The sequence below is a fragment of the Mustela putorius genome, unplaced genomic scaffold (genome assembly GCF_011764305.1).
Source record: "Mustela putorius furo isolate JIRA1106 unplaced genomic scaffold, ASM1176430v1.1 tig00003870_pilon_pilon_pilon, whole genome shotgun sequence".
Taxonomy (NCBI): domain Eukaryota; kingdom Metazoa; phylum Chordata; class Mammalia; order Carnivora; family Mustelidae; genus Mustela; species Mustela putorius.
Genome location: NW_025422022.1, coordinates 5,811,345 through 5,829,608, shown reverse-complemented (window position 1 = coordinate 5,829,608; position 18,264 = coordinate 5,811,345). Strand labels below are relative to the sequence as shown.

Here is an 18,264-nt window from a genome sequence, read left to right as displayed (position 1 = left end):
GGAAATATTTGGGCTCCTGGATTTTGCAGGTATTTTGGTTTAAGAGTAAGAACTTTTGCAATTTCGTAAGAATTTCAAAGGATGGTGTGACATCTGTGATTTTCATATCTAACATAAAGCTTTCAGACTTTCCATATAAGATATAGTAAAAATATTATGGTCCTGGCAATGTAAGAGTTATTTTTAGTGCTCTTGTATTTTGACCTGACAGGAAGTTGTTTGGCCAGTCAAAATCTGCGATTAGGTGCCTCGTAGAGAAATTTCTCATGGTCGGAGCTGGAAGTTTACACATGAGTTATAGACAAATCACATCAGTAACTTTTTATTCTCTTTTTTTAAAATTGAAATTGTACATTTATTTGTCATTGTTTTAGCTGAAGAGGGAAAGTTATGTTATATGTTAATACTGAACTCTGTGCTCTAAATGTGGTTAGAATCTAAAGTGCCTGAACTTTCCACCATGAAGTTACCTTACAGTGTGCCAGATAGACCTTTGTAAATAAAATTTAGATTCTTCACAGACAGAATAGGTATTATAGTATATTTAGAACTAAATAAGTATAAATGTGTTACAATAATTGTTTTTATTCTAAAGACCTTGAAGAGAAATTATTATGTGTACAATATTATCATACTTACATTACTGAGTTTTATTCATAAGCTTATTATCATCCCATCTACTAGCCTGACAGAAACAGTATTTAAAATACTTAGGTGTTGGAAGGGGCCTCTTTGGGCAAGAGGAGGAGTAGGTATGGATGAAGATGGCGGCACCCAAGGCAACAAACTACATCATGGAGGTCTCCTGTAACCAGGCAGAAAGCAGCAAGAAACCCATGGCTGAAGACGTGATGATGACATCCAGAGGTTATTACTTTGATTCCTGTGCTCACTTCGGCCTTCAGGAAGAGATGTTGAAAGATGAGGTGCACAGCCTCACATACCAAAACTCCATTTCAGAACTGGCAGCTCTTTAAGGACAAGGTGGTGTTGGATGTGGGTTCAGGCACATGGATCCTCTATGTTTGCTCCCAAGGCTAGAGCCCACGAGGTCATTGGGAACAAGGGTTCCAGTATCTCTGATTATGCGGTGAAGATTGTCAAAGCCAAGTTGGACCACATGATGACTGCCATCAAGAGGAAGGCGGAGGAAGCACTTTGGTGGAGAAGGTGGACATCATTAGTGAGTGGATGAGCTATTGCCTCTTCTATGGATCAGTGCTCAGTGAGGTGCTCTGTGCTCCAGATAAGTGGCAGGCACCTGGTGGCCTAATATTCCCATACCAAGCCACTCTATATATAACAGCCATTGAAGACAGGCAGTACAAAGATGACAAGAGCTACTGGTGGGAGAATGTATATGGCTATGACATGTCTTATATTAAAGATGTGTCCTTCAAGGAGCCCTTGGTAGATGTGGTGCACCCCATGCAGCTGGTTACCAAGGCCTACCTCGTAAAGGAGTGGGCATCTACACTATCAAGATAGAAGACCTGACTTTCACGTCTCCAGGGCTTCTGCCTGCAAGTGAAGTGGAATGACCTGTGGCTTACCTCAATATCAAGTCCCTTGCTGCTGCAAGAGGACAGGCTTCACCAGTCCCAAGTCCCTGTACGTATGGTGGAGCAGTATTCTACATGGAAGACTACCTGACAGTGAAGACTGGTGAGAGCTGTGGCACCCCTGGCATGCGGCCAGTGCCAAGAATAATCATGACCTGGACTTCACCATTGACATGGACTTCATGGGCAAGCTCTGTGGGCTTTCCCCTAACTGTTGGTAGCACCCAGTTTCCCCCATCCCAGCCAGGCCAGGCCTGCATGGGCCCGGGGCTACAGCCTTCTAAGGCAGTTTTGGGCTTTCCCTTCCTCCCTTCCATCTCAGGGAGTTTTAGGGGTCTGGGCTGGGAAGGTCACACCGTGACTGTTTTTCATAATTTATGCTTTTATATGGTTGCATTTATACCAGTAGATCCTCAGCAGGGGGAAAAAAATAAAAAGGTGTTCAGAGAAACTCTGAAAAATGGGAAAAAATTCTAATTATTCATGAGAAGAAAAGTATTACATAAAGAAAATCATTTACATCAGCTTTGTTGTTCTTTCCAAGAATCAAAACTTTACTTACTGGCTATGAGTCAACCTTCTTTATTAACTTTCTTAACCAGGCTAAGTTAGTGGATTTAAATGTAACCAGTATAGGCTCTTGGAGCAACCCTTTTGACAACCAGAAGATTCTGGTGGAACCTATTACATCTCTTTCAATTTTGATTGTTCAGAGTATAAGTGATCACTACTTTGATGAGGTTTACTCTGGAAAGCTTATAGTGATAGATGTGTCTGACATGGCTTAGATTTTTCAGGAACACTTCATGTCAGCAACACAAAGAGGAAGACTGTATATGAAAACTGAGGTAATTGACTCTTTTTTTTATGAAAAAGTAGTTTTAGAGAAGGCACAGAATTTGCAGTTAGAGACATGGCTTCCAGTTCTGTTCAGGTCACTTAAAATTATAATCATGGGTAGATTGTCAGACCCCTTTATGCTTCCCTTTTAAAACAGAGCTAAATGATGATCGCTTGCCTTACACAAGGCCAGTGGGAGGGTTGACTGAAGTGATGAAATAATAGATAAGAAAGTGTATACACTTGCTGCGCATGGGGGACAATGATGGAATGAGGTAGTGACAGTAGTCCTGCAACTTCTCACGGTGATGTAGTGTCAACCCATTCTGACTCCCCAGGAAATATTTGGTAAGAGAATTGAAACTTAATAGTATTTCATCATTAGGAATAACTGATGAGCACTTATCACAGCCCCTAGTCTGACAATATATTATCTAAAAGAGATTGGATTAACTATTAAGATGGTTACTTAAGGTAGACTTAAATAAAACTTTGAATGTATAAAGTGAATATATCAGAATTTACTTATTCAGATAAATGTCTGCCTTTAAATATTCTCTTCAGGGTGCAGTTCAGGTATTTTTACACCATTGTCATTGCTCAGAACATTTTTGGAATGTCTTCGAATGGCCTGTTAGTAGCGAGGATATTGTATTCAGGGTCTTCAACAGAAGCTTGTCTTTTTGTTTTGACAAATTTGATATTTGAAATAAGGAAAAGAGCATTCAGAATCAAGTTTGGTGGATAAAAATGTATGATTTGATAATAAATGCCACAAAGTGAGATGATCAAAAGGCAAATTGAAGAATAAGTCTGAAGACTTGAAAGTTCTCTATTAAATGCATACACGTATATTTTTCTTCTCCCTGTAATTCCTTATACCTTGTTAAAAAATAATGCAAAAGGGAAACTTCCTTAAATCCCATCAGACTTCTGGAGGTAACCAACGCTGCCTTTTGTTCTTTCTGTAAAGCACCATGGCTGGTGACCAGGGTCCCACACACTTGCCGTTAACAGCCTGCTTCTCAGGTAGACATGCTCATTTGCATGAGTGTTGATTTCCAGCTTTGTGTAAGCCAGTTGTACCTATTCCAATAACCATGTAATAATATTACTTAAATTGTTCAAAAACAATTTGAAGAAAGACAGAATAGTTTCTGTTAAGTTAATTGAAACAGTTTGGTTGACTCGTCAATAAAATCACTAGGAAACAACTGTAAAAAAATATCATACAAGTGTGAAAGAATTCTTTCACTTTCACCCAACTGAGAAGTTCCTGCATTTTCCATGTGCTTTTTAACAGAAACAACTAGGAAAGCATTAACAATGTGTGTTGCAAGTGTGGTTTATACAGAGGAGAACGTACATAATTTAAGTTAGGACCCGTACTGAGAGAAAAGACCTTGGCAACTGTGTGCATGTTCTTGAGTTCTAAATGAAATGATGTTAGTAATGTAGGTAACACTTTTTATGATTTCCCTCCTCGTCTGATTTTTTCAATTAACCGACTAACTGCTAGTTCCAGTAGTGCTCCCAAGAATTTCTTCTATAGTTGTTTAATACAGTATTCCTTTCAAACATTCCATCCTACTTAAAAGCAGAACTATTATTTGATCTAATAGGGAAACAAAATAAGCCTGAATATAATTTATTAGTGCCGGTTACTTGTGTTTTTAACATATCTGTGGCCATTACAGCTGTTGTAGATAAAAATCAACTTTTACTGAAACAGGGTGATTTAAGATCTGCTTTTGTTTTTTTACCCCAATTAAATCTCTGATAAATCTTGATTGTTGTTCGCCTATTTAAATAAAGAGGTTGTGTTTCTCCTATGCTTTCTTAAAGGTGTGATCCTTATTTCCCTGGCACTGTGCGCAGATGCTGTCATCGGAAATGTTCAAGAGAAAGCTATGAAACTGCATAATGCTTCTAATTCAGAAATGGTAAGTACCCCAGCGCTTTTTCTTCACAGCAGATAGACGCAGAAGTGGTGATGTGTTTAACCTGATGAAATAGTTATGGTATTAAGGACTTGTATGGCATTTTTAAACTAGTTTGTCGTCATCATTTTCGTAAAAGTAATACATTAAAACATCATGAGAACTAAAACGTAAAGGTACCACTACCCCTGCCAAGAGCTTATTGTATAATATTTGATAAATTTTTTCATTTGTAGGATATTTTTTACATATTAAAAATTTGCTTTCTTCATCACTTTTCTCTCTTTGTATTTGGTATTGTTTTCCATTTAGAAGTTTGTCATTTTAATGATTCCCCCTTTTCTTCATGGGTTCTGACTACCTATTATGATTGAAAAGGGCTTTCCCAACTTTGAAGATTTAAGAATTTTACCCATGTTGTCTACTCATGTTATGATTGCCTTTTTAATTAATTTTTTGTTTGTTTGCTTGTTTTTGTGTTTTTATTTTTTTGTTTTAAAGAGTGAGAGAGATGAGGGGGTGGCATATGGAGAAAGGGAGAGAGAATTTTAAGCAGGCTCCACTCCCAGCTCAGCACCTGACATGGGACTCAGTGTTGTAACCTGAGACTGACCTCACCAAAATCAAGAATCGGACATTTAACCAACTGAGCCACCCAGGCTTCCCTAAATAAGTCTTTGATCCAACCAGAACTTTAAAAAACTTTCTTCTTTATCTATCTACTTGCCCCAGTATCATTTATTGAAAAATCTACTTTTCCAGCAGAAGGGCCTTCTTTATCATATAATATATTTTTTTAAGATTTTATTTATTTATTTGATAGAGATCACAAATAGGCAGAGAGGCAGGCAGAGAGGGAGGAAGAAGCAGGCTCCCTGCTGAGCAGAGAGCCTGATGCGGGGCTCGATCCCAAGACCCTGAGATCATGATCTGAGCCGAAGGCAGAGGCTTAACCCTCTGAGCCACCCAGGCGCCCCATCATATAATATTCTAATGGAGGATTCAGAGTAGTATTCTTTTGAATTCACTTCTGCACCAAAACCATATGATGACAGCAGCTTTATCATACATTTACCATCTGCTAGGACTAGCCAGGAATATTCCTTTTGTTTTTTGAATATTACTACCATTAGTTATTCTGGGCTATTCAGATCCCCCAAATAAACTAGAAAACACCATTGTTAATTGTGATTAGTATGGCATTGAACTATAAGTTAAGTTAGGGAGAATGGCATCTATACACTTGAGTCTTTTTCAGTTCAAGAATAAGGTATGATTGGGGCACCTGGGTGGCTCAGTGGGTTAAGCATCTGCCTTTGGCTCAGGTAATGATCTCAGGGTCCTGGGATTGAACCCCACATCACCCTCCTCCTCTCTCTCTCTGCCTGCCTCTCTGCCTACTTGTGATCTCTGTCAAATAAATAATAAAATCTTAAAAAAAAAAATAAGGTATGACTTTGCTTTTATTCAAGTGGCTTTTTTTAAATGTCCCTTAGATTCTTATTAAATTTTTTTCATATAAATCCAACATATTTCTTATTGAAGTTATTGTTAGGGGGTTCATCTTTTTGCTGTTGTTACTGCAAATAATGCCCTTTCTTTCCTTACATCTTCTACCTGGTTGGTATTTGGATATAGGAAAGTTATCATGTGTATGTGTACATTAATTTGACAGCCAACCCCTTGCTAGACAGAGAGCATACCACATGAAGGGTATATAGGAATGGTGTTTCCTGTTACTTTGTTTTGTCAGCAGAATGGGCATCTTTAAGGAGTCTTTAATCTCGGTCAGAAGTTTTCTTGAAATTCATCACCACTCTTCCTAGATGAGGAATCAAGAAAGTATAAGTAGCTAGAAAGTTGCTATAATACAGTGGTTAAGTGCTTAGAGTCTGGACTAGGATTGCTTCATCTATATCCTAGCTTTACAGTTCTCTTATCGGGGGAAAATGACTTATTATCTCTAAGTTTTAGTTTCTTTTATCTGCAGACTGAGGATTGATCATTTAAGAGTGTCTAACTCATAGGCTGGCTGTGAGAAGTAGGTGAACTAATTCATGTAGAGCGTGATTAGCACATTATTATTAGCATTATTAGTACCTGACTGGTCACAGGTGCGCAAGTATGACGACAATGCCCTGCTGATTGTGCATAAAAGGAGTTTAAGGAGCTGGGCTAGAGAGATTGTAGGAAAACTGAGACATCCAGCAATAGGTATGCCCCTGCTTAGTTTCATTATCTGTTAATATCTTTAGAAACTTAATGTTTGGGTTTTCTGATGTTTAATAAGTAGCTTGGGAGGTTTTTTTGTTTTACGTGTGTTTTTGGAACCCCAGAGTTCAGATGTGGTTTAAATTCCGTAAGCAAGCCAGGCAAATAAATGAATATTATATAACTGTATCCATGGAAGGATCAGTACTGCTATGTTACAATGTACGTAAAATAAACCTAAACTTTCATAAACAGGCTCAGTCATTATCTCCAGAAAGCTAAGCCATATCGAAACAATGATGTCATTTAAAAATGGTTTGTTCTTCAGATTTAATTGAGTAGATTAATTGAGCCATATATTGTGACTCCTTCATTTTCTGCCTTTGGTTTGATAGCATTTTTCTTATCCACTTTATTTTTTTATCTACCATAGGTTTTGTATTCATATTCAATCGGTTTTGTGTACATTTTATTGGGATTGACATGCACTAGTGGATTAAGCCCTGCAGTAACATTTTGTTCAAAGGTAAACACTAATCACATTTTTAAAAATAAACATCTCCCATTAAATAGTTCCCTCTGTATTTCTTGTTCAAAAAGATTATTTTTTATGTAATTTGATAACTCCTTTAATATAATATATGCAGATCAGAAATTATTTCAGAAATGAAATGATTTGTATTTAAGCTTACTGTATCCTTTCTTTACCCTGTAAGTTAATTTTTAAGCGATTCATAATGTAAAAGTTGGGGATTTTTAATTTCATCATTGTTTTCCATTAAATCAGAACTAAATAAGAATCTTTGCTTGACTGAATTGTTGAATGGCTTATTATTGCTCAGGAAGTTGATTAAAATCTGTAGTTTTATTTCATTTGTAATACCTCAGGGTTTGTTTTGCATTTTCCTAACAGGCTTTTTTTATATGTTGCAGAACCCAATTCAGACTTATGGTTATGCTTTTCTTTTTTCCCTCACTGGGTATTTTGGAATCTCCTTTGTTCTGGCTCTGATTAAAATTTTCGGTGCACTTCTTGCTGTAACAGGTAGGAATGATACACCTGCTGAGATTATGAAATAATCATTTAAATTTTCTCTGATACTGCTTTTCAAAAGATACGGGCAGCATCTGCTCTGCATTAAAAAGAAAATTGTTATATTTTCATCAATTTATTTTTTGGCTTGTGGTGTTTTAAAATTCTAAAGACAATGATGTTTCCTCATAATTTTTTATTTGAAGGGTTAATTTTAAAATCAAATATATACATTTATCTAAATAGTAACTTTTAAATACATTAGAAGGACGTTTTATTAAAAAGTATGATGGGCTGAATATCCTCAGAGAAAAAGCCTGCTTTTGTATGCACTTTTAATTTACAACTGAAAACTCCCATTTTGATGCACTTAAAGTACGGCAGGTATATTTTAAACAAAGTTTTTTGGATGGACCTTTCATTTGTACACTTTCTAGGGAATTAATCAGATTATCCTTTCTAGTCCCTAATAGTTATCATGCACCTGCCTTATGCAGGAACTTTGGCACTTTAGAGGAATGGGGGTTGAACTGGTTTTGCTTTGGAGGAGTCAGGAAAACAGATGAGGGGCTACAGATGAAGCCCCATGAGGAGGACAGATGACTCCGTGTGCTAACCTTATAGCATTTGCCCAGTGAATGGTCCAGATAACAAATGCTATCGGCCTCTTCCATATGGAGAGAGCCCTGAGTGAAACCCAGGATTGGGAACAGTGTGGCATTGCCCTGAAGGGCGCTGGATTGAGATGTCAGTGATGTTTAATGACATGTCACTTGGAGAATAACTCTCTCCTCTTCTCTGGGCTTTATTTCTCTCTTGTGAAGAGACTGGGTTGGACTTGACCATTTCTATCAGAGATACATAGGACTTACATTATAATGCATACATGCATTAGTCATTTACCTGATTTTAATATTTCATTGTTTTAGGGGAATAATACTTCTTCTAATACTACAGCGTCAATTAAGCAAAGGAATAAATACCTCTCTCTCTATAAAAGTTTATTTGCTTCATAACATTTGTCTTTACTTACTCACATAGGATTCCCCTTTTTACTTATTTTATGACTCCCCTTTTTAAAGTTTACATTGCTAACGGTAAACAGAGGACATGTCATTGTAGATCAGGCTGTATCCACAATCTCTCAAGTCATCTCATGCTACCAAGAAAGGTTGCAAATTCATATACTTAGCTTGGGTTCCAGTTTTGCTCATAAGATAACTGTTCAGAAAGGGTTTGATGTCAGTTGATATGTATTGATTAAACCCTGTGATTGGTATAAAAAATGTGAGATGCCGCCCTTACCTTGAAGGTGCAGGCAGGTTTATTTCTGTCTCATGTAGAAGAAATTCAGCTGTAGTAATAGTGGCCACATGCATATCTGTTATTATGTACCAGGAGCCATTGTACATGTACATATTCATTTGGATCTTGCAATAATCCCATATGTTATTGTTCCATTTTACGAAGGATCGACTGAGGCACAGGGAGGTGAAGTGACTTGCCCAGTGGTCAACCAGCTAGTAGGTTGCAGAATCAGGATTCCAAGCGAGGCAGTCTGGCTCCATCCTGTGCTCTTAACCCACATGTTATCCTTCCTCCTGGCCTGGTGTGGTGGCATCACACTCATTAGGAAACCAGGCTTCTTCTGTCTTCTCTGCCATCTTCATCGTCTTTGCACGCAGCAGGATGGGAGAAGATGGACACACCTTTCTCTTTATGGAATTTTCCTAGAAAGCACACTTCCTAGAAATAGCACTTTTGCTCTTTCTTTGGCCCAGATGTTGTCACATGTCAACACCTAACTGCAGAGAAGGTGGAAGGTATGCCCGTAATAGGGAGTCCATTTTACTAATACAGAAGGAAAAACAGATTTGGGGAATCAGGCTCTGACACATTTCCGAAACCGATTCTTCATTTGGAGTTCATTTCTTTATGCTTTGGATAGTAAGTGCCAGGAGCTGTAGAATCCAGAGATAGAGGATGACTAAGATGAGAAACTAAGTAAAGCTCAGCATCTAGAGGAGGAGAGCAACTCATAATGCAGAGTGGGGCAGAAGACATGATGGAGACATACTGCCAAGGTCCTCTCTCTACATGGGTGGGACCGGGAGGAGGGTTTCAAACCTGACGGCAGACTTGAAGGTCAGACTTAAAAGGTAAAAGTCAATACAGATGTGTAAAGAGGACCATAAAGATTATTCATGGCGTTACCCAGAAATGACCGTGATTAAGATATTAGTGTGTGCTTCAGCTTACTACTTTTAAAGATTAGCCCCTGCTCTACCTAATCATACATTCCTTGGGAAAGCCTATCTTTCCTAACAGACTGAGTGTTTTTAAGGGATGACCTGCCTCCCTAGTGTCATGGCCTTTATCAAGTACTTACTACAGTTGTTCTTAACATTTAACCGTATGATTTAATGTCTATACCCTTCTTAGACTGTAAACACCATAGCAGCAGCAACAGTGACTTTCTGTTTGGTTTTTGCTTTCCATCGTTTTCTTGGCGTGTCGCACAGATCTGGTACAAAGTAGGGTCTGTAAATATTTGTTGAAAGTAATTTCTAAAATATTACCAAGATGGTAGGCACATTCTAAACCAGCCTTTTTTTCTTCCCACAGTGACAACAGGAAGAAAAGCCATGACCATTGTACTTTCATTTATGTTTTTTGCTAAACCATTCACATTTCAGTAAGTACTTTTTAATTCAACAAGTTTCTCTACTTGTAGATACCTGGTTTCATATTTCCTCCTAAGCAGCCTTAATTTCTTAAAAAAAAAAAAAATGTGTTTCATCTAGAGCCCTAGTTTATTGATGTGTCTTCTGCTATTTCAAAAATTTAATTATTTTGAAGAAATCATATTGTGCATTTAAATTGCCTAACCAGAGTCCCAATGCGATTGTGACCCCATTTCCAATATAAATGAATGTGAGTGATGTCTTGAGATTAAAGGATTCCACCTTGCCCTGATACATACACACATACATTTGAAACCATTTATATATACGCATAGTTTTTAAAGTTGTTATTTGTCATCCTCTCCCACAAAGGACTTGAGGTAGAGAATTATGCTGTAAGTTTATTTAGTTTATGGCTTCCTATAAAACATTGACTATTTTCTCAATTGTCTAGTATGCGTTTGAAATCGTATCATTTAAATTTATGCTGCTTAATAATTGAGAAGAATCAAACCTAGAAATTATTATTGTGTAAGCTTAAAAATAACCACAAGATAAATTTCAGTCTGTATTGTTTTCTATAAATTAGTTTCTCTTTCCCTATATGCTAGGTATACATTACAGCAATCTATGTCAGTTCCCCTACTTTCTCAGCATGTGCAACTTTTTATCTCCTATGTGCTACCCAACTGGGATAAACCTCTGGACTGCCATCACAGATTGACCTACTCGGTGCTTTAAGTGTACTCTTAGACTATTGATTAGGACATGGACTTGAACTTGCTGTTATCTTCAAAGTTCAGATGACCTACATTTAGGATTTTGTAAAGTCTCTCTGTAGATACTTAACATAAATGAGATGGAATTCTATCTAATCTGATCTAAAAATACCATTTTTTTATTTTAATGCCATTGTAGGCCTCCAATAGCAAAATTTTATTTTATTGCAGAATTACTGTGAACTTATCACCAGTTCTGTGGTTAACAATAAATTGTTACCTCGATACTAATATTTTTTCCTTCTTTCTCTTCTTAGGTACGTGTGGTCTGGTTTGTTAGTTGTCCTTGGTATATTTCTCAATGTTTACAGCAAAAATATGGATAAAATAAGACTGCCATCACTATATGATCTGATAAACAAAACAGTGGAAATGAGGAAGTCAAGGACGTTGGCACAAACTGTATAGGCAGTAATTCATCCTACCTAAAATAGAATTCTAAGGGAACGATCATCAAATAATTAATTTTCCAAAGGGAGTGTTATAAAAACCAAAGGATCTGAAGGCATGCTCTCCGTTTGTGGATAGGTCAGCTATGAAGTCAGCCTCTTTCACAGAGCACTTGTTTAACTGTTTGACTTCTGAAGCAGTCGAGAGAGCCGCATCTGCCACACCTTAGAATAAAATGTCAGTGTGAAGGACTAATTCTTAGCATTCTGTTGAGAATTTCACTGGAAATGGACCATGTTGCAAAACTAATTGGATATCATCATGACATTTCAAAGAAATTGATATAGTAATATCAATTGAGATTGTTTGGTCTTTGTTCCTTTTGCTGGTATTATTTAAATGATTCTCTGTTATAAGAGTGAACACATGATTTAAAGTCTAGAAAGAATAACTTCATTATAAATAAAAATTATTCTGTGATTTTTTTAAATAAATATGTTGTTAGAAGTTTGTTATGAAGAGGGAAGTGAAGCCTTTTTGGTAGTAAGGCTTTATGTAAACTTCAGACCTTAGGCTTTTCTCTGATCATTTAAAAGTATTCTTTAGAGAAAACATGATTTAAGTTTTCTGTGGAATATAGACCGTCTAACAAAAGGAATCAGCACCCTGCATCCTGTAAGTATGTATCACAAGAAAAACTTGTTACTATCCATCAAAGAAGTGCTAAAAGATTTAATGATTTGGATTTTTTAATTAAAGAAAAAATAATTCATGTCTCAAATTATAATTAAATAATAAAACTATCATAGTTTTTCTCATAAAACTGAAATTTAATTTGACAGCTTGAAGATTAAATAGGGTAAATGTAAGAAACACAAGTAGATTTTAGCAAATTTGTGTAATAGGTAGTTTGCAGTTTTGAGTCAAAACTCATAAAGCTTTTGGCCTTTAATGTTTTAGCAGTGGGGTTTGGAATTGCTTCCAGTATATTAAAAAAATCATCTCAATCTTCATTTTCAGTATAAGTGATTCTAGTTTTAAAACAGCTTAGTTTCTGCCTTCTTAGTGATATCACTTACATTTTGTGAGTATGATATTCTTGGAATATTTCATCTCATTCTTAAAATTCCATTGTATTCCGATGGTGACTTTACTAGTAGGTGCATACGTGGGTACAACAGAGGCTATAATAATTTAAGGACTTAGCATAAGGAATTCTGACTGATTTTCGTTTGTCATATATTAAAATACTGTGAGGGTATTTTTCCCCAAGTGGTGATTGTAGTTATGTTTCCGTATTTTGAAGTGAAAGGAATCTTAGTTGGTATTTTACTATGCCTTCTTAAACTCTTAAAATGGTAAGGATTTGTACTTTAAAAATGATTTTCCAGGTTCTTGCTATGATGTCAACTTTTCAAAGCATCCTTTTATGCCTACTTTTTTTTTCACCTTTGACTATTAAGAATTCTTCCTCCCACCCCCCACTTTCAAGCAGTTTAACACTGCTCAAAAATTGGTTTGCCAGCCTCACCGTTTATACTCCCATTTGCTTTTTCTTTTTTCTTTTTTTTTTTAACCTCCCATCAAATGAAGGTGAACCTCATCTCACTTATTTGTGTCCATGGAGTACTCTTCTTAATGAATAGTGTGAAACCCAGTAATTGCTATAGTAAAGGAAATCAACATTTGAATATATACTTTGTGTCACGTTTTATAATAGCATTCATAAACTTTATGTGATCACAACAGAAATATAATAAATATAATTAATGAATAAGGGAATTAAAAATAGTAATCGCTATAATCACTAAAATTTGAGTGCTTATTAGGTGCCAGGCACTGTTATAAGTGAAATATTCAATAAATTATTTAATTCTCACAACATCTCTATGAGGGCAGGTATTGCCCTCATTTTACAGATGAGGAAGCTGTGGCCAGTGGGATTAAGTGACAATTGCTAACCTTACATGGCTAGAAAGAACCAGAGCTGTCTGTCAAGCAGCCTACTCCGAGAGTCAGGCTCTTAATCAACTTTGTAGCCTCTCTAAGATGATGTGATTATGTTCACGGTTTTGCAGATACAGAGATTGAGGACCAGAGTAAGTACTTAGCTCACGATTAACTGGATTTCAAACCCAGTTCGTCACACCCCAGAGTGCATTTTCTGTCTACCATACCCCACTATGAGCACAGAAGTAGCCCAGAGTAACATAATGGAAGATGAAATCTTTTTAGTAAAGACTTCGTGAGACATTAATGAATAGACAAGGATCATTTGATTGGAACATTAGTTAAATGCAGATACATGTCTTTGTTTAATCAATATGTACATATAAATTGTTAATTCAGCGGTGTTCATATTAGGTGTCTGTCACAGAGTAGACACCCAGTAAATACCTGTGTTATACACGACTAGTGATCCAAGAATATTATTAGGCCAAAAACTACACTGGACAATATCTTCTGAATTCTGCCATTTTCTGTCCCCTTTTTTGGTATAACCAGTGCAACAAAGTAACAGCAGAAGAATCTGGTGGTCTCCCATGGATTACCGTATTAGATTTTACCTGGATGGATGTAAGCCAGCCTAGCCAGAATCCTCAGTAAGGCCAACTTGTATAATAAAGAGTTTAGCTGGCCTTTTTCCTTGGTTCCTGGGAAGGACCTTCTCATCTTGGGGGTTTCCCAAATAACAGGCATGCCTTTGATATTCATGGTGGGGCCCTACCTAGATAGCTTCAAAGTAAGGGCTGGCCATGCTGGAATGACCATCTTTGGAGTTGGGGCTTTGAGCCTCGTGATGTCAGTCCAACCTCCAGAGAAGAACAGGGTTTGTGTCATCAGTGATTCAGCCATCAAGGGTCTGTATAGTGAGGCTTTATAAAAATGACATAGGAAAGCTCAGGAGAGCTTCTCAGGTTAGAGATCTACATTGATGTGCCTGGAGGGTGATGTGTCCTGAGGACCTGGGAGCTTAATGTTTGTAACCTGCCCAGACCCCACCCTCGGGGGTTCTTCTTATGTCTTGTCCTGATTCAGAAACTTCATAACAAAGTATAGCACTTCCCTGAGTTCTGTAAATTATTCTGGCACCCTAGAACCTGACTCTGAGGGCGTAGTAGGGACTGCCCAATTTGTACCCTGTTGGTAACAAAGTGGCTTGGGATCCTCCAAGCTTGCAGCTGGTTTTGGAATTGAAGACAGTCTCCTGGAAACTGCCTACAAAACTAGACCGAATCTGGGTTTTCAGAACTGCACTGCTGGCTTTATGGTGAACAGATATTTTAAAATACTGTGAGCATTCTCTGGGCAATCCTCTCAGTCTCTCAATTTTCTCAAGTGATTTTTATCATAAATCCACTAAACATTCTCGATTCATCCTGATCAAAGAGCATGGAATTCTAGAAAAATTTGACCAGGATAATAGGCCAATAAGAGGGCTTAGCATAATGAAAATATTTTTGCATTCCAGTATCACATTTGCCCTTTAAAATGATCAAATTATCACGTTATGCATATGATGCCCAAAACCTTTGTGTGCTTACTTCCTAAATAAGCAGATGAGAGGGTTTTTTTTCCCATTATGTGTTTGAGCAAAAAATTTTTTTCCTATTTTCATTGACTCTGCTTTCTATGGGTCCCTATTAAAAGTTCTTCTACTTGCCCATTGAGCCAACCGTCTTAATGTTTTTAACAAAGAGTGTAGCGTCACTGACTTGACTGCTCTATTTTTGCTTTAACATAATTTACTCACCCATTCTCACTGGGCACATACAAGCCATGCATTATACTAGATGCTGAGGTTGCAAAAAAAAAAAAAAAAAAAAAAAAACACTCTTAAGGAACACCCATTCTAAAGAAGATTTACTGTGCTTTCTACATAAAAATACATGAAACTATGTTGTTTTCTTCAGTCATAGATACCTTACTAGCCTTAAGTTGTTGCAAAATAATTCCCCATAGTGGTAGTGTTTCCAAAACTTAAATGTGCATGTGAGTCACCCAAGGATATTCTTTAAAAAGATTTTAACTTGATAGGATTGTGTATGCTCCTGCTGCTGGTCTGTGGACCACAGAGTCTTGGGAGTGCCAGATCAATTTCCTGTTTGGTGTCGGGACATCTTAAACTCCTTGGACAACTTCTACCTTATTCCCTTCCATTTGCTTTCCAAATTTCCATTCTGTGTGACCTGACACTAACATCTCTCAGTCTCTTTGTTCAAACCGACCAAAGATCTCACCATGTTGCAGAGTTGCTAGCATAAGTGAAAAGAGTTCTTTAATCATTGTAGGTGTATGAAAGATTTAATATTCATTACTTTCTCCATAAATGTTACTTTTTTTTAAATCTTCACAAAACTAAGATAAACCCATAATTTCCTACCAGTCATGGTCTGTTGTTTTAATTTCATGGCATGTAGTTAGAAGACTTTTTATGCTATTTTGTAGTGACATTATGAAGAAAATGTTCACTTCAGTGATTTACTCCTGCTTCAGAATGAACTGTGTATTACAAGGGGTTTGGGAAGTAGGACTTAACACTTAAGGGATTCTTCTGAGACTTTAATCACAAAAATGTGTTTTATTAAATATCTTAATCCTATGATACCCCCAAATTTCTAAAACATAATTAATTAGTCCATTTTAATCAGTTTAACACAATTGATAAGATTTAAATAGATGAAATAAGTAAAATGTGGATAATTATTCACAATAGATAATGATAGAAATGAGACCTTGGAGTCATTATAGATTTCCTTGCAGGACTCATCTCCCTTTTTTTTTTTCTCCTAATGCCAGTCACAATGAAAGGAATAATAAAAAGCAGATGAGTTCAAGTGTATATTGTGCTTTATTTCTGACTCAACAAAATAGGAACATTTGGGGATTGATTTTTTTATATGTTCTGGAAAACATATATCTTAATTTTAATTGCATAGGATTTTTTTGTATGTGTGGGTGTATGTATAACATACATACATACATACACCCACACACACCCCCACTCAGGGATGACTCAGAAATTCAGGTAATCTTTCTCTAGTTTCTAACCACATTTTAATTGATATAATGTTAGTATGCAGTATATGCCAATCTTAGTGATGTAGGAAAGATGTTAGGGTCGAAGCCAATGGCCAAGAAAGAATTCTTGAGACTTCTTTGGTGCAAAAAGGTGGTTTTATTAAAACACAGGGACAGGACCCGAGGGTAGAAATTGCTGCACTGGGGTCATGAGGTGTAGCTGATTATTTACATTCAAGTTGGGAGGGGGTTAAGAATAGTGTAAGTCCCTAAGGAATTTTGGAAGCAAGGTCTCCAGGACCCTGAGGTGGCTAGCTATCATTTATTACTGTCCAATAAAACCTTAGTCATGAGACCCTTCAGATGTATAATGGTGAGTCCTGTGCTTGGGGATGATGGCCAACATATTTTCTTGGGGGACAGAGATAAAGGAAGTTTCCAAAGGAATTTTTATATATTAAAATAGACTTAGAGGGTCATGGGTATTGGGCTAAGACTGCCTTTTGCCCTTAGCAAAATATTAACAAGGCAGCTGAGTTCCTAGAGGAATGTCACTCTGCCTGTTTCAAGGATTTGTAAATGGGCTGTAAGTAATAATGAAATTTAAAGTTTCTTTTGCCTTTGTTTCCCACATTATCAGGACCGTTTTCATATCTGAACAACTCATGAAATCAAAGAAGTTGATAGCAATATCTGCTCTTAAGGTTTGCTCTAATAGGATGGGGTGGTGGTAGGGGTAGTTTACTGTAAACCTCCCACAAACACATCCATAACCAGTCAAGCCTATCATTTTTTTTTTTTTTAATTTTACTTATTTGAGAGTGAGAGAGAGCGTGAGAGGGGGCAGGAGCAGAGGCAGAGGGAGAAGCAGACTCCTCTCTGAACAGAAAGCCTGACGCGGGGCTCCATCCCAGGACCCTGGGACCATGACCTGAGTCAGGCACTTAAGTGACTGAGCCATCCAGGTGTCCCTCAAGCCTATCTTTAAACCACTAAAAATTGTGGGATTCACAAGAGGCTTGCACCGGGGGAGTGTGGTGCCGCTGCCGAGGGGGCTGGTTCACGGAGCTAGTGCGTGCTTGTCGGACTAGTTCAAATGGTGCTGTACACCAGCTGACAGTCGTACGCTGAATAAAGAAACTCATTTTTCAGTGTCCCTGCTATCTCATAAATCCTCAAAGTTACTCTCACTGGCATATATTTAATTATTCACTCCATTCTTAGCAGTTTGCCATTCTCATAAAACACAGGCATGAGCAGTTGGGGGGGGGGGTGTTGTTTGTTTCCCCTTAATTCTGAGGGCTTGTCTATTTACAAAGTTTCTAAGATCTAATAGTTTATTTTTTCCTTCCCTCTAGGGCTTTTATAAGTGATGTCGGTTCTGCTTTTGTCTCACATATCCCTGAGCTGTTCTTTCACGGCTTCCTTCTCTTTACTGTATTCTTTCTTGCTTGGCTCAGAGACACTCTCAGTCTGATCTTTCTACCTGTTCTTCATCTACCCAACCTACAATTTTACCCATGCAGTGTAGTGTTGTTGTTTTTCTATATTCCAACTATTACATTTTCATACCTAATACTTCCACTTGGATTTTTCCTAATGATTTCTTGGTTTTGCTTGATTTAGCAGTATTTTCCCTTATTACATTTATCCTGGTTATTTTAAATTCCTGAGTTCTCTGTTTGAATCATTCTGTTTCTGATGTTTGTTTTACAGCGATTACACACCTTTGTATAGGCATTAGCAGTGTCCTGTTCTCCCCGCTGCCCCCTGCCAAGCCTTCTCATTATCTACTACACCCCA

At 37.2% G+C, this 18,264-nt stretch overlaps 1 protein-coding gene and 1 pseudogene across 4 annotated transcripts in view; both read left to right on the top strand.

The window, feature by feature from the left end:
- Positions 1–16,282, top strand: part of SLC35B3 (solute carrier family 35 member B3) — a 29,773-nt gene extending 13,491 nt beyond the window's left edge. For all 4 annotated transcript variants that reach the window (XM_004753686.3, XM_004753691.3, XM_013056821.2 and 1 more), the window contains 5 exons: positions 4,248–4,345; positions 6,987–7,079; positions 7,487–7,598; positions 10,212–10,281; positions 11,307–16,282. In XM_004753686.3, coding sequence (XP_004753743.1) covers positions 4,248–4,345; positions 6,987–7,079; positions 7,487–7,598; positions 10,212–10,281; positions 11,307–11,457 — 524 coding nt within the window. In that variant the 3' untranslated portion in view covers positions 11,458–16,282. The remainder of the gene's footprint in view (positions 1–4,247; positions 4,346–6,986; positions 7,080–7,486; positions 7,599–10,211; positions 10,282–11,306) is intronic.
- On the top strand, positions 6–4,239 carry LOC101678241 (annotated as a pseudogene).
- Positions 16,283–18,264: the final 1,982 nt, after the last annotated feature.